The sequence below is a fragment of the Cynara cardunculus genome, assembly GCF_001531365.2.
Source record: "Cynara cardunculus var. scolymus isolate 2C chromosome LG 15, CcrdV1, whole genome shotgun sequence".
Taxonomy (NCBI): Eukaryota; Viridiplantae; Streptophyta; class Magnoliopsida; order Asterales; family Asteraceae; genus Cynara; species Cynara cardunculus.
Genome location: NC_037542.1, coordinates 20,787,549 through 20,804,265, shown reverse-complemented (window position 1 = coordinate 20,804,265; position 16,717 = coordinate 20,787,549). Strand labels below are relative to the sequence as shown.

General features: G+C 33.2%; 1 protein-coding gene and 1 long non-coding RNA gene across 5 annotated transcripts; both read left to right on the top strand.

The window, feature by feature from the left end:
* The first annotated feature begins 4,393 nt into the window (after positions 1 to 4,393).
* LOC112528726 (microtubule-associated protein futsch-like) lies at positions 4,394 to 11,874 on the top strand. Of its 4 annotated transcripts, XM_025139758.1 has the most exons (17): positions 4,394 to 4,501; positions 4,614 to 4,819; positions 6,285 to 6,488; positions 6,580 to 6,761; positions 6,858 to 6,908; positions 7,068 to 7,194; positions 7,296 to 7,493; positions 7,642 to 7,689; positions 7,874 to 7,921; positions 8,047 to 9,390; positions 9,480 to 9,587; positions 10,223 to 10,296; positions 10,561 to 10,612; positions 10,738 to 10,824; positions 10,901 to 10,944; positions 11,090 to 11,164; positions 11,254 to 11,874. In XM_025139758.1, exons 2-17 carry the CDS (start codon positions 4,712 to 4,714, stop codon positions 11,687 to 11,689), a joined length of 3,186 nt encoding a protein of 1,061 aa, XP_024995526.1. In that variant the 5' UTR covers positions 4,394 to 4,501; positions 4,614 to 4,711; the 3' UTR covers positions 11,690 to 11,874. The 4 variants fall into 4 exon arrangements, 3 of the variants coding, with proteins under 3 accessions (XP_024995526.1, XP_024995525.1, XP_024995527.1); XM_025139757.1 differs by having other exon boundaries at positions 4,394 to 4,819; XR_003070833.1 differs by lacking the exon at positions 11,254 to 11,874 and having other exon boundaries at positions 4,394 to 4,819; positions 10,738 to 10,804; positions 10,889 to 10,944; positions 11,090 to 11,122.
* A 3,293-nt stretch (positions 11,875 to 15,167) lies between these two features.
* On the top strand, positions 15,168 to 15,989 carry LOC112527838. Its single transcript, XR_003070783.1, has 2 exons — positions 15,168 to 15,435; positions 15,661 to 15,989. It is a non-coding gene; the product is annotated as an uncharacterized LOC112527838 (long non-coding RNA).
* The last annotated feature ends 728 nt before the right edge of the window (positions 15,990 to 16,717 follow it).

The following is a 16,717-nucleotide window of genomic DNA, read 5'->3' as shown; positions in this document are numbered from 1 at the left end:
TTGTAAATATATCCTTATATATTTTATAATGAAATGTAACTGATATATATATATATATATATATAATTTTATAAATATTTTTAATTTTTATAAATTATTTCCTTTTCTTTCCTCTCTTTTCCTTCTATATCCAGAGGGAAGTTTTGAAAGGAAAACAACATTATTTTTCTTTCATTTTTTAAAAAACTTGAAAAGACAGAGTTTTTATTTCCCTCATACTTTCCTAATCTTTTTTTTTCATAATGTTTTTGCTGTGAAGATTTAGTTTTTTTTCCACCTTCACAGCGTTTTGTTGTGAAGTTTCAAGTACAAAAAAATGGTATTAGGGGTCTCGTGTAAACGGGTCGGTCTCACATGAACTTAACTCTCTCTCTCTCTCTCTCTCTCTATATATATATATATATATATTCATGATTTACTTATGATTTTGCATATATTATTATATGATATACATATCTATAAGGGTCGATGTTTGTGTGCTCATAATAGTTCTACCTATAGAAAGGATCGTTGAAGAGCCGATTAAAATGCTACTCAAAGCTATTTATGATCTGTATGATATATAAAATTATATATATATATAGGGGCTTGTTCAAACGAGAAAGTAAATGTTTTATAAAAAAGCGAGAAGTTTCAGTATCATATACGATTACACGCATAATGCACAAGTTTTAATCATATGTGATTAAACACACGTTACTTTGACAATACATAAATGTTTAATCATATATAAATAAACAAACTCAAATAAGTGTGATCGTATATGATGTTAAAACTTTTCGCATTCTCACAAAAATATTTAACTTATGTGTATAATATCTATAAGTTATACTTGATTTAGTAAAATGTAATTTACATGTTTTTCACATTATAGGGTGATTTTATTATTAATTATGATTATGATATAATTTTAAAAAATACATAAAACAAATTTAAAGAATTTTGTTTTGATCATATTTCATTATGTAATTCCAATTCATAGCTACATTTTGCATAAGCTAAACATACAGATTTCAATTCATTTGAAAAATTACATTAATTCTATTTCATGTCAATCAAAAACTTAGTCAAATTTGATAATATTTCATTCAAGTTCTTTTTAGATTCAATTTTTTTTGACAAATTCCATTGATTGTAAAAACATTATGTGAAGCAAAACATCCCGTAAGAGTTACAAAGATGACAACATGACATTCCACGGTTCTTACCTATTTACCCTGCATGCTGATCAACATCCTGTTGTAATATCCAGATTCGATAACTCTAGAAAATCATTCACCATTGAGTAACCCTACATATAATGGCAGAAAACGAGCAAACCGCAAAATTCATTGGAGGTTGCCGAAGGTCGGCTTCCTTTTGCAAAATGTTTCATTTTTGACAGGTTTTGACTTTGAAATAATTTATGTTTTGGGAAATTTTCTTTACAGATGTATATCATTTTGCTTTTATTAGAATGTTTATAAGTCAATTGTGTGTAGTTGCATTTATTCATTTCTAAAGAGTCATTTGGAAATTGCATATTGATCGACACTTTGACACATTTTCAAGGATGAAATACGAATGCTTGTTTTACAATTCGTTTGTATTCAACATGCATCTTCAACTAAAAATTTGATGCATCACATCACCTTACATTGTTGTTAGTACATTGACTTGGTAGATTTTTAAACGCAAGTTAATTCTTTATTTTAGATTCTACATATCCATTCATCACCATTGGCCAGGTACTTTGAGGACTTTCTTGTCAACTCTGATGGAGGACGACGATTGTAAGACAATTATGAACAAGTCTACTTCAAAAACCAGACAACCCTATAAAGTTAGTAACTTCCGTAGGGGTTTTCATTCTCTAACCATGTATTCCATGATGCTGTTTGTTTGATCAATCTATGTACTTCATCTGTTGTTGACTACATGATGTATGAAATTGATCAATCTTGAAACTTAGCTCATGACTTGTATCTCAATGACATATTTTCTATATATAGAACACGATATAGATGTTTCGCCGTCTGCGTGTTCTTTCACAAGAAGACTACAGTTTCATCAATGAACACCCTTAATAGATTGCTAACATCTAACTAGGGTTACATACATGATTATCAAATCCACAAATTCTATCAGGTCTTGATTAATGCAAGGGCATGACCAAAACTAAGCACACTTATATGTATGTCTGAGATCAATAAAATACAATTAATGAACTTCAAACTTGCAATAGATCAGTATATCATTCGTACGTATTGGTGGATACTTATATTTAATCTTCATTAATTTAACTATTGATGATCGATATATATACACACACACATACATATTGAATTGACGTATTTTGATGTTATAATAAAAGTTTTTCATAAATATATCCGATTTTAAGGCATGCACTGTTGTTCAAGGCCTGTTGTGCATGTGACCACCATTCACCACCTTAACATTTCTTTGGGATAACGACCACTTAACCATTTTTTCCACCTCTATAGAAAAACAACTTCAAAAAATTGTTTTGACGAAGATAGTGTTAATTTTTAAAGCAATGTTGAAACTCGTACCTTATCGATATAATATGAAGTAACATAACGTTTGTTAGCCTATTGATTAATACGTCCTTATCAATGGGATTAGATGGAGTCGCTAGGTTGGGAAACACATATTCGACTTTGAAAATAAATGTATGATGAAACATGTGGATTCAACATGTGTCATACAAAATAACTATTAAATAAAAAAAAAATACAAAATAACTGATATACTCTCACACTACACCATCTAATACCGCAAACACCAAATGTACTTCATCTATTCTTAGATATCGTATCTAACCATAATATCTCACTTTATGAAATCATCACAACACTACGATTCCTACAGACCAACATTAGGGTTCTGTCATTTAGGAAAGTTGAATTCATGTTAACAAAACAATAGGTGCCGATACAATAAAAGAAAATAAAGCAAAAGACAAATAAGACGAACTTCCTTCTATCCACATCCACCACGAAAGTCCTCAACCGCTATTCCACAAATACTGAAAGTATAATATATACAAAATATGAAACCCTTATTCCTGAGATTAATAGAGACCAAGGAAATGTTCCTATCCTCTCATTCTCGTTGACTCAAGAAAACTTAAATTTCAGTTCCCATTACTTAAAATCTTGGTGATATCTTTTACCAGTTCTTTTTTGTACCATGATGGCAACAATGTTAATATTGCTGCAAATATCAGTATTTTATCTCGAATAGAAGTAATATGTGTTCATCAAAACAACCACGTTAAGTTCCAAATGATCAAATATTTCTATACGACAACGTACATGTTTACATCCACCGACTATCTTTCCACTGCCTTGTAATCCTTAATAAGTTGTGTAAAAACATCGGATGATAAATCTTGGAAAAATTATTTGGGTCAATTGCAATTTGCAAGTAGGGTAATTAAAATTAATCTGTTAGAAGGTAAGGGGGTAAAAGTGTAAAAAACATCTAAGTAAAAGGTTTAAAAGAGGTCAACAGAAAACTGTCATCTTATTGGCGGACTTAAAATTTTGAATTTTAGTACAATCCAAAACGTATCCTACTGTTCACACCTGAGTCCCTCGCTGGATTCCTGATATAGCATTCAATACCCGTTTTAGATTATTTTTAAATTTAATTAAAAATAGAAAATACTTAATTTTACTTCCATAAATGGAAAATATTTAAATAAGATTTCCAAATAAATTATATTAAAATTATATGAGTACTACACAATTACGTAATATTTATTTATTACGATAATTTTTATATGTAAAATTGCAAAGAAGGACATAAGTATTAGTTAGTGGATGGATAGACCCCGATATTAGATGAGTCTTAGTTAGTAGGAAGAGTTTGACAGTTGCTGAATGATTTTGTGCAGAATGATTAAGTAGTCATAATGATTAAGAGAGTCTTATGATATAGTGTAAAATAAAATACAATTATTTGGTAATTGTTTACGATGAAATTAGGTCATTTAATGGTTAAGAAAGACCCATGATACAAAACCATTTAGAGAGTTTTAGAATCATTAAGAGACAAACTTTGTTTTTGTCAAACAAGATTCACCTTTTAATGATTCAAAAGTTGCCTCTTAATAAAATTATTAAGAGGTAAACAAATAACCCCTTAGTAACAAAATAAACATTGTTTAATAAAAATTATATATGGATAAATCTTCGTGATCCCATTTTTTTGATGTAAAAAGTTGCAAAAGTTGGCAAAAAAAAAAGAGATTTATCAAAACTTTGGAAAATTGCAAAGAAGGGCCTCATATTCCTTTTCATATAAATAGCCCTTGAGAAGAACCAAACACGCACAGTTGTTCCTCAGAATTCCTCAAGTTCCCCCCCTCCCTGCTGATGTTCACATAAACAAGCCCTAATTCCCCCCTTTACTGTCTACATAGCCATGATCAACTCTCTATAGAATGCTTTTCTAGTTTCTTTTAGTGGAAAAGCAACTGCTTTTTCTGTTCTAGGTGAGAATCGTGCTAGATTTTTTAGGGGTTCTTGAGCTTTTGAAGAATTCCCTTGAAGAATTCAAGCTCTTCTTACTTAGTATTCCGTGGGGTTTGGTTCTTGTGTGCTTAGGTGAGTTGGTTAGGGCTTTTAATGGTATCAGGAGACTGAGGTCGAACATACTACTTTTTGTGCGAGGACAAGTGTAAAGAGAGTGAGAGAAATTTAAAATGGTTACGACAGATGTTGAGCTTCAGCTAGCGCAACAACTCAGGGAAGCAGGGAAGCTGCTCTCCGATCCTCCGGCTTCCGATGACGACCTTCTCCATATTCTTGATGTAAGCCCTCAATTTTGAACTTTCTGCAAGTTTGTTCGTGTTAGTGATTTGTTCCTATTGCTTTTTTCGTAGAGGCTTGTTGGGTAGGTTGAAATTTAACTGTTCTTTTCAATATTTCATGTTGTTTGCTTACCACTTATACCACCAATTTGGTAGTACATGGTGAGTTGATATTAGATATTATCTTAATTTTGCATGATTATGCGGATTGTGTGTTCTAGGAACGTTTTCGTTGTAGGTCTTCCATAATCGTCACGGGACATTGCTACATTTGTGATTTTACCTTAATGCTACTTTGAAGAACGGAAGTACTATAATTTAGGCTAGAATTTTGAAAATAGTTGATTTCTCCTACTGCTCATAAGAGAGTTGCAGTACATAGCGGAAAAATCCCATATGAAATCTGCGGTTTCACCTCAGGGTAGTGGGGGTAGCAGTTGCTTATGATTGCCTTATTTATGATGGTCAACATGACTACATGAGGTTGTAATCTGCAGGGATGTTGAGAACACAATGTCTAATAACTAGTCTTTAAGTCATGACTGAACAAACTAGATGGAGACTTTCTCAAGTTCTAGAAAATGGTTAAACAATATCTGTTTGGTTCATTCTTCTACTCTGGTTGCAGAACCAGGACCAGGACAGGAGTGTGGGTAATCTAAGATACATTATCTATCAAATAGAACATGAATGTATTAAGATAAACAAACTCTATGTGGAAATAGATGGTATGAAATGTGTCTTATGGAATTGCATAATAACATCAATCTTGTAATTATGAAAACTAATAAGGCGGGTATGCGGTATTTGCAAGATCTTAGAGGAATTCAAAGGCCATGCATGCCTTACCATAGTTATCCCTAATGATGGATTTGTAATAGGAAGTTGTAAAATGAATACTCAATAGTTACTTGCAAATTCAAGCATGAAGAAGATAGATAATGTGGACAATGGTTAGGGTTTTTGGGAGGGATTTTTTTCATGTGGGAGGAAGAAACTGTTTACTCCGTTTCTCCTTTTGTTTTAGTTGCCAGTATGGTTTTCCCTTTAAATGCCCGCTACTTGGATTTATGTGTTGACCATCTATTAAGAAAGTTAAGATGCTTTCGTCTCCTATAACGACATAACCATTAGCTGGTAATCATAAAGCTTATCTATTTTCCTAACTAAAAAAAGATTGATAACCTACAATAAGCTAGTTGTATATCACAAATTTGCAATTGATGCATAAGAGTGAATGACAGAATCTTATTGGTGCTCAAAAGATATTTATGAAGATCGACACTTGTTATTAATAGTCATCAACCACACCCTTCTTAGGAAACACATGCAACTTTTACACATACCATCATTGATGAATTTCACGTGCTAAACAACGTACGCCGATAGTTTATTGTCAGTGCTTAATGAAATTTTAGACCTAGAATTTTGTTGGTCTAATTGGTTTTTTTGTTGGGTGCTACAGCAAACAGAGAAACTTCTATCAAAGGTGGATCAGTCACCTAATGCTATAATGCTAGCAGCACTCCATCCATCAATGAAGGCATTGGTTGAGGGAAGTCTCTTAAGACATTCAAATGTGGATGTGAAAATTGCAGTGGCTGCCTGCCTCAGTGAAATAACAAGAGTTACAGCGCCTGATGCCCCGTACAGTGATGAAGAAATGAAGGTACAACAGATCAATCGTTAGACTGTCTCATAATGTTCTTTTCTAACCACCATTCAGTAGCTTTAATGCTTTATCTTATTTATACCCACAGGATGTCTTCCGGTTGATTGTTTCTTCCTTGGAGAATTTATCGGACACCTCCAGCCGGTCTTATGAAAAGAAGTCCTCAATTCTCGAAACGCTATACAAAGTCAGATCATGTGTTATCTTGCTTGATCTTGAATGCAATGTGCTGATTGTTGAGATGTTTGAGCACTTCCTAAAATCAGTAAGGTATGTTTTTTATAGAGAGAGTTCTATAGATTTATTTCTTGCTGCTTCATTTTTTGTTTGATACGTGATGCACTAACGATATAGTATCCACTAAAGAAATCCTCAGATGCTCTTTTATTCATCAAGTATTCTAGATGCTCATTCTTGGTATGAACAATTAATGTTCTAGTGCGTTTTTGGTATCATGTGTGTTTTAGATCAGCGAGTTGATTTAGCCATCTTTTTGTTTCTCTTTCTGCTTGAGTTTAGATAGTCATGCTTTCTATGTTCCCTCATAAGGTAAATTGCATCTTTTTTCATTTTCAGGGACCATCATCTTGGTAGCATATTTACATGGATGATGAATATTATGGTCCTTGTTTTGGAAGAAAGCGAAGACATTTCAATTTATATGCTCAAACCACTATTGGCTAGCATTAAAAACAACACTGAGGTAAGAGGTTGATTGTAATTTGTAACTTGACTGATATTCACATGAATTACTTTTCTTGTTTTGTCATTTTTTTGTAACCGATTACTTTCCTTTATATATAGGGAGTTCTACCGGTAGCACGAAAATTGGGGGAAGCAGTTCTTCAGAAGTCTGCAGATAAGCTTAAGCCTTACCTGATTGAGACATTGAGAATTTTGGGTGATTCATTAGATAACTACAGTCAAGTGTTGGCTTCTATCTGCGAAGGGACGACTGATGTTGTTGAGCATAATGATGAGAATGCTTCAGTGCAGCGGCTGGTATAATTTCAAAAGCTATCTTATTCCATTCTGGTTGTCTTCTGCATGCTTGTCTTAAGGAACTAATAAACGTTCCATTATCCTTACGTCTTCCTTGCTTCTTGAATTAATTGTATTGATGGCATCATATTTTACTCTTTTATTTCAGACTAGTGATAATAAATTGGCGAAGGTATCTTCCAACGAGGCACCACAGGCATGTCATGCTATCTAGTGTTTCCCTTATTGTTTTCATTTTTTCGTTCTTTATAATTTCTTTTTCTATATTATGATTATATCTTCAAAAGTTTAATTAATTTTACTCACCAAGTATTATCTGTTCTAGACATGTTACTCCCCTTCCAATGTATTTAATATACTCTGTGTATGCCATGCTACAGGCTGATGAGAGCAAGCTTACAACAGCATCATCAGACAATGCAGCTCAGGTATGATATTTGCCATTTTTGATTATTTGTTATCGGTAGACTTGGTCCTTCTCTGACGAGAACATTTTGTATGTTCTGGATGCGACTAAATTATATTAACAAGTTGGAAAACGATTCTCATGTAGGCGGTTAGAGGGAATGCAGAAGGGACTTTTCTTGGAGAGGCTGATGCCACCTCCAACAGATCCTTGAAGTCAGTTACGGGCAATGGAATAATGATTACTGGAAATGAAGAAGGTACCGCTGATAAAGAGTCCTCAAAGAAGTTAGAGGAAGCCATCAATCATCCGGATTCTAATCTGACCAGCAAGGTAGACACTGATGCTTCAGTTACTGAGAAGCTGGCGATGGTAGGATCAAATTCAGCACAAACTTCCAACAGGAGAGGAAAGAAGTCTGATACCATATTGAAAGCAGCCAAACCTTCTGATTCTTCTCATGGTCATGGAAATGAAGCTGAGAAACTACCTAACAATCAAAGTAGTAGCAAGGACATTCGTAGTTCTCCTTGTAGAGAGTCTTCCTTAGGAGCGGTCATTCCTTCAGAAATTGAGAAAAAGACCGATAGTCCAGTTTCTGTTCCAAAACCAATAGAAAGTTATGTTGCAAATGCTCCATCCCAGAGTAGCAGCCTTCCAGATGAGAGCCATGTTAAGAAGGATGGGTTGTCAAAGAAGCAGGTATTACCTCAACAAGTGAAAGTGAGCCTTCCATATAAGAGGCGTAAGAAAGGTGGCCGGTCGAAGAAAAAGAGTTTGTGTCGAGATGATGCATCTTCAATGGATATTGTTTCGATGGAACCTGTTTTGGCGAAGGCACCAGAAGGGACGAGTGACTCAGATATGAAGTCACCAAAGCGCGGGCGAAAGAAGGCACCGGTTACAAAGGAGGATAAACATCCACCTAAGGTTGCCACATTGGAAGACGCAAAAGCTACTAGTGGTCCAGACATAGAACTTCTGGAAACATCAAGTAAGAAAGTGGATACAGTTGATTCAGAGTCAACGCCTGTAAAAAGGACTGTAAGAAGGCGGGGTAAGAAAGTGGGTGCCGGAGACTCAGTGGCAAAGAAGAATAAGTTGTCTGGTAAGAAAATTGATGATGGAGATTCAGAGGCAAAGAAACCCAAAGAGGCTGGTAAGAGCACGGATGCTGCGGATCCAGAGGGTGAACCTTCAAGACCATCCCTTATAAAAGAGGAAGGATGTGATTCTGATTCGAAACCACCAAGACAGTCTGCTAAAGATAGCCGGAAAAGGAAGATCATAACTAAGCCTAGTGGGAATACTGCAAATAAAGAGGAGGGAAGTGATTCAGACGACAAACTACTTAAGTTGTCTGCTAAAAAAGGTAACACAAGCGGTCCTGCCTTAGTCAAATCTTCATCAAAGAACAAATCTGGAAAGAAACGTGGACATGGTAAATGTGTTGAAGAGAAGGAGCAAGAAAAATCTTTGTCTGAAGATGATGTAAGATATTTACTAATCTCTTCCCCCCCTTTGTTGCACTTCTAGTACTGAGAATATCAACTAAAACTATTTACCTTTTCAATTCTAAGGGGATGGATGTTACTCTACAGTCTGCACTGAAAACAGCTACAGGGGAAGGCAACTTGGAAGAAGCCCTGACGACTACTGTAAAACGAAAACGCTCCAGTGGTAAAAAAGTAAATATTTCTAACTCCTTCCTCAGAGAATGACTTTTAGATATTTAAAAAAGGAATCAAAACTCGACTCTTGTCTTTCAGGTTGACTAGTTTTTGTCTTCATCACAAGCTTATTATATCAGAGGGTTGACTGTTCTAACTCATGCTTGAAAGTTGAAGCTATGTTCTTTTTTTTGGTTCATGTGTGCTATCTTTGGTACCCTTGTTTTTTTCTTAGTATTTTACTTTGGTATCTTTTTCCCATTTCTGTTTTGAGCTTGAAATATATTACTTTCTGTTTTTTACATGCATTTTTTGGCATTGACACTTCTGTTGCTATCCCATACTGATTGTGTGTATGTGGAAATGGGCAAGATTTAACTGATGTGCAAGCATGTGCTCTTGTGCCTGCAAGCATCATTTTCTTAAAAACAGTTTAAAATAAGTTCATTTTCTTTCCTAGCTGTTGTTGGAATATCAAAATGTAAGTCTATTTGAGGAAACAACTAATTGGCTTTGTAAAATTAGATTGTTTCTCAGAAGATAGTTAAAGAATCGATACCTCTGAATATGCCAGTATTTAACTGTTTACTTCTTATTATTGAGCTTATCTCCTTGGATCAACATCTAATGGGTGGGCTATTATTTCTTCACAGGTAATCGAGACTATTAAGTATGATGATAGCCTGGTTGGTCTGAAGGTTAAGGTTTGGTGGCCTGAAGATAAGACGTAAGTGCCTTGCTTACTTTTTAGTTCCTCAAGAAAAAGCATTCTTTAAGAATCTCTCCCATTTGTGGTTATATTATTCTTTTGGGAGTTGATTTTGGACTCCCACTCCCCCTTTGTGCATGATATCAGTACCCAGAAACTGCAACCTAGCCTATGTTAACAACACATCATTTTAAAGTTTATTTATAGATTGAGTTTGCCGATGTACATTGACGTATTCTTATTTTCATGTAATGTTGCTGATATTTACATCATTGCTTGCAGGTTTTATGACGGTGTCATCGAATCCTATGATTCTAAAACATACAAGCATAAGGTCATTTTAATGCTTACTGTATAATAGTTTAAGTTAATGTTTGTCACTTATCACCACCAATGCATCTTTGTCCATGTGCTGGGAGTTTGCTCTGTAGTTTACAACTGATATGCTTTGATAAACAGGTCTTATATGAGGACAATGAAGAAGAAATATTAAATCTTAAAAAGGAGAAATGGGAAATTGTGCAAGGTATTTCTGCACACACAGAGGTGAGTTTTATGTTGATTGGTGACAAATTCTCTCTCTTTGATATTTTTATTGGTGCTGATGCAGTTTAATTGACAGGAGAAAGCTGCTGAAGTTCAAAGTACCGATGATCTTGCTGAAACGTAGGAGTTACTTTTATGTGCTTTCTTAATCAAATCTATCTTTGTCATATGATTATGTTGCAACTTCCCTGCTTATTGCCTTGATGTTTCGTGCTGCTTCTTAAACTTGATTGTGTCTTATAACTAACCGGCTGTGCTGCTCCAGACCCAAGAAGAAGAAATCAAGAATAGACTCGGGACCATCTGCTTCAGAAGAAAAGTTAAAAGTTTCAGCTAAACGGTGTGTTACCTTTTCTTGAACTTTATCCTAGTTCTGTATACCCATTACAATCATGGTTATAAAACTTGACGATGCTGATCTGTAAATAGAGCTGGTGGGGACTCTCTGTCTAGCAAATCAAGAGGTCGTGGTCGTCCTGCAAAATCTGCTGGTAGCTCCAAGGGTGAAGGCAAAGTCGATAGCAAAGCCAAGGACACCAGCATCAAGTCTAAGCCTCAGAAAAGTAGTGTTAAATCCGTCCAGGCAGCCGACTCCAAAGAAGCTGGAATATCAGAGGAGGATGATGTGGAGACACCCGAAATCATTAACAAGAACAAGCAAGGGAATCGGAAGATGGTCAACAAATGCATGGTCAAAACCCCTCAGACTGGCAAGAAAGTTGATGCTAATGACTCCAGCAAGCCAAAATCTATGGAAAAGGAGGACGAGGATGCTGAAGGAACTCCAGAAACTGCGAAGGAAAAGCCAGCTGAGATATTGAAGACTGCAACGAAGAGTCAAAGAAAGAGAAAGAAGAGGACTTAATGGCGGGTGGATAGATCTTCCTTTAGCGTAATATATTAGTTTTACTTATGATGGTAGATGTCATATGAGTAGGGTATTGGCTTACTTTTACCATTTGGTGGTAGGGTAAAGTATAGCCTGGTTTCTGCTATAAAAGAATCGAACTATGTACTTTCCAGATTTCTTTTAAAAACTTGTTGATTTGCAAATCCCTGGTGTTGGTTCTTGCAAATGTGGTGTTTACTAATTATTCAGATTTCAGAAAAAACATCCAGTTTTCAGCTCAATTTTGCAGGAAAGGAATGGGCCAATTTTCACTGGATTTGCAGGCAGACATGGCATTCAGCCATTCACATGTGAATGGCGTCCAGGTGAAGGTGAGTAATTTGTTGATTGATATATTCATTATGCAAATAGAGGTCTGGTGATAGATATGGAAATGGAATGCTGCTGCTAACATTACCAGATTTTGATTTATCATATGTTGGATATAACTTGAAACAAAACCACCAAGCTGGGGTAGAAGGTGGAGGTTAAAGGTTAGCTCTGCATCTTCATTTTGCTTGACATATCTTACAATTTGATGCCAATTGTTAATTAGAATCTATTTGATTTGTTTGATATATAACACATTTATAGTATGATACCATATAAAGTCTGTATCTAGTGTATTTTCAGCAAAACAGATTTTTTTGACATGATCATATCAATTTATTCACAAATATATCACAAAAAACAAAAGATCGGGTTTACTTTGCAAGATTTTGTTTTTAACAAATGGTAGTAGCTTAACCGATAAGACATTAGGATTGCTCCTCATTGATCACCAGGTCGGGAGTAGCCTAAGGTCTTGGTTTGGCGCCTTCTTGTAGGAGGTCTTGGGTTCAAGCCTACTTGCAGCAAATATGGAGATTTTGGTTCAAAACTAGGAATGGGGTCCATTGTTAAAAATATAAAAATACCAAAATACCCTTTTTTTAATTAGAATTGACATACACAAACTAACCATGTTTTTTTAGTGGAAGAGACAAAAACTAAGAGATTTTGCAAGCGTGAAACATAATATTGAAATAAATGAATTTGATTGGGTACCTTGTACATTTTTATGTTTGCCTATATATGCTTACATCATATATTATTGTGTTTGTGTTTATATATGAACATTCAAACATATATGTATAGATTGAATTGTTGAGGAAAACTAAAAAATAAAAAAATAGAAAACACTTTATAAGTAATTGACGTAATGGATGTGATTAAATGAGCGGTTACAATTTTTTTTAAATTAAAAAAATCTTGCCCTCCATTTTTTATTTAAAAGAAAATGAAAATCATACAAAATTCGAGCGAAATAAATTACACAAAAAAAATCATATTTTTTTGTTAATTTGATATATATATATATATATATATRTRTRTRTRTRTRTRKGKGKGGGGGGGKAAGTTCAAACGAGAAGACGATTGATTTACGAGAAGGAATATAAGTTACACAATCTATTAATTAAAAATTACTGTAAATAGAAAATGAAAAATAATTTTAGAAAGGGAAAATTGCACCAAAATGGAACCAACTTTCACCTGATTCCTATTTTGAGGAACCAACTTTCAAAATCGTCATTTTGGGGAACCAACTTTCATTTGATTTTTATTTTGGGGAACCAACTTTCACCTGATTCCTATTTTGGGGAACCAACTTTCAAAATCGTCATTTTGGGGAACCAACTTGGACCTGATTCCTATTTTAGGGAACCAACTTTCAAAATCGTCATTTTGGGAAACCAACTTGCACCTGATTCTTATTTTGGGGAACCAACTTTCAAAATCGTCATTTTGGGAAACCAACTTGCATCTGATTCCTATTTTGGGAAACCAACTTGCAAAATAATTATAGAAAATAACTAAAATTCATTTCTTTTCAAAAATTAACGCAATAAAATCTATTTTTCATTTCAAATCTCGTTTTTTTAAATTCAGATATCAAATTGAAGATTTTTCGAAAAAAATCCAAATTAACACGATAAAAATTGTTTTTTACTAATGCAATAAAAAATCAATTTAATAAAAAAAATTAATTGATGCAATAAAAAAAATATTAAATATCACATTCAAGATTTTTATATCTAACCAATTTGTGTCAATATTAAAGTTTAAATCAAATTTGGCAAATCCAACCAAAAGTTTGATAGAGACCYTTAAATTATCTGTTACCTGTTCAACAGATCAATCAGACCCTTAAATAAACAAAAAGTTCGATACAGACCCCTAAATGACGATTTTAAAAGTTGGTTCCYCAAAATAGAAATYAAGTGAAAGTTGGTTCCATTTTGGTGTAATTTTCCCATTTTTCTATAATTATTTTGCAAGTTGGTTTCCCAAAATCGGAATTAGGTGCAAGTTGGTTCCCCAAAATGACGATTTTGAAAGTTGGTTCCCCAAAATAGGAATCAGATGAAAGTTGGTTCCCCAAAATGACGATTTTGAAAGTTCGTTCCCCAAAATAGGAATCAGGTGAAAGTTGGTTCCCCAAAATGACGATTTTGAAAGTTCGTTCCCCAAAATAGGAATCAGATGAAAGTTGGTTCCCCAAAATGATGATTTTGAAAGTTCGTTCCCCAAAATAGGAATCATGTGAAAGTTGATTCCATTTTGGTGCAATTTTCCTTTTTAGAAAATTAGGATAACTAACATTCAAATTAGATAAATTCTTAAAAATCGCATTATATCTTTTAGATTTATTTATTTATTTAGTTTTAATTAATTAATAACTTTTTTTAATCAAATTTTAATAAAAAAAATTAGATGCACCTTTAATAAAATAACTTTACAAATTTTTTTTTCAAATATCTCATGTGATATCTACGATCAATTCATATGTGATAATTGTAGACATTTTTATTAATCATATATAATAATCGTAGATATTTTTGTTAATTATATGTGATTATTATAGATTTTTTTCTAATGTAAATATTATCACATGTGAAGATACGTCATTTATATTCAGACGCATATTATCATATGTGATATGTACAAAAATTCACATAGTGGATCATATACATCATATGTGGTATGTAATAGATCATATATTAAATGAAGTTTATCACATGTGATTTAAAACATGGATCAAAGGATTAGAAAAAAAAACAGTGAAAAAGATTACGAAATACTTGTAAATATTACATGTGATATTTGATGAAAAATTTGAATTTCTTTCAAAGTATATCTAGAAAAAGTTGTATAAAATTTTATAAAATAATTATGAATTTATTAAATTAAAAAAATAAATAAATCTAAAAGATATAACTAGATTTTTCCAATTCAAAATGATAATTATCATAATTTTTAAATTATTTTATGTTATTCTTTTAATTAGTCGTATTCGTACAAATTAGTTAACATATCACATGATTCTCGTGTATTTAATTAAATATGGTTTTTATAATTACTTACTATAAAATGCTATGTGAAATTTTATGGTATTTTCGAAGAGTTAGGGCAAAGGGGTAAGGTGAATAGTGGAGGGGCCTGTTTTGCCAATTTACAAGAGCTTTGAAATGGGACGCAACCCCCCTGTTTTCGGCAACTGCATTTAAGGCACGGTTGGTGCCGATGTAGCATCGTTTTGGACTTGATTAAAAGGCAGATGAATCTTCTTTGAGTTTCGAGAAGAACCCCTTTTGATTTGTGGAAATCGATAGAGAATTGCGAGGGAAATCGACCGAAACGTTGTCTAGGGTTCATCCAACGGGAAGTTCAATGATATTGAGGTAAATACTTAACCAAACTTGATGATTTTTTTTGTGATTGAATACGTTTTTTGAATTTGTTTCGAGTGGACTAAGTGTTAAAGTCAATTGGTGGTCGTGCGCCGTGGATTTCGAGCATAAACCATTGTCGCGATGGTTCACGGCGGTGGACAATGTAAAAAATCCGAAAATTGATCTAAACAAACGTTATCAAGTACTGGGATTAATGCCACGTCATAATACTAGTTTGTACTAAGGAAATTATGCAAAAGAAACGAAGAAAAACGACTAAAAATGGAGCCAATTTAGTCGAAATCACTGAAGAAAATCGAGAAAAGAGGGCTACTGGAGATTCAGGGTCAGAACCTGAGTCAGGAAACGGATCTGGAAACGGGGCAGGGACGACCCGCATATCAATTGAATTGGACGACCGGAGTCCCATACTGAGTCCCATCCGATCCGGTGGCTATTGGATTGGATTGTTCTTGGGCTATTTGTTTTAATTGTTGAATTTATGTTATTGGGCCTTAAGTTTTTTTATAATGAATTTTGCTGGACCGAACTTAAATATTTAATATTTTATCATTTATTTATTAATTTAATGGTAGAATAAGTATTAAAATAATAATTGATTTTCTAGGATAATTATCAATTATTTGAATGTTTGGGATACTATGATGATGAATTAATTGGTTCGAAATTGTTTTGTTATTCTTTTTCAGTATTTATTACGTAATTTGTTTATATAATATTATATTTTTCTAAATTGGATAAGTATGAATTTCGTATATGATAGTATCTAAGATGGTTTGATCAACGGTTGTGATGTTCTAAGTCTTATGACGTGATAGTTTATGCATTTTAAGTCGTGACAATATCATACGATAATTGTTACATTATTTTTATTTCCATGGCATTTAAATAGTGGATTATCAAAAATATCATCATTTATACAACATAATTAATTAATAATAAAATTTTGAATTATATAACATGATATTGCAAAATAAAAGGGTTTGGATTATTTACTTTATATATATATATATATATATATATAATATATTTCTTTTACAACCTTGTGCATTTGTACAACCTTTGCAATATAAGGTATATTTCTTTTACAACCTTGTGCATTTGTACAACCTTTGCAACCCAATTAATTGAGATATTTATAGAAATGATTGGAGTTCATTTATTATGATTTTAATATTTATGGAATATGAATATAGTTTATTAATTATGATTAATAGTTTATATTAGGAAACAATTAATTGATTAAAAATTGAATGGTTGAGATGAGGGT

Coding starts and splice junctions, on each gene's coding strand:
- LOC112528726 (XM_025139758.1), top strand. CDS start 4,712: ATGGTTACGACAGATGTTGAGCTTCAGCTAGCGCAACAACTCAGGGAA. Junction 10,945..11,089: donor ACCGATGATCTTGCTGAAAC/GTAGGAGTTACT, acceptor GTGCTGCTCCAG/ACCCAAGAAGAAGAAATCAA. Junction 11,165..11,253: donor TTAAAAGTTTCAGCTAAACG/GTGTGTTACCTT, acceptor ATCTGTAAATAG/AGCTGGTGGGGACTCTCTGT.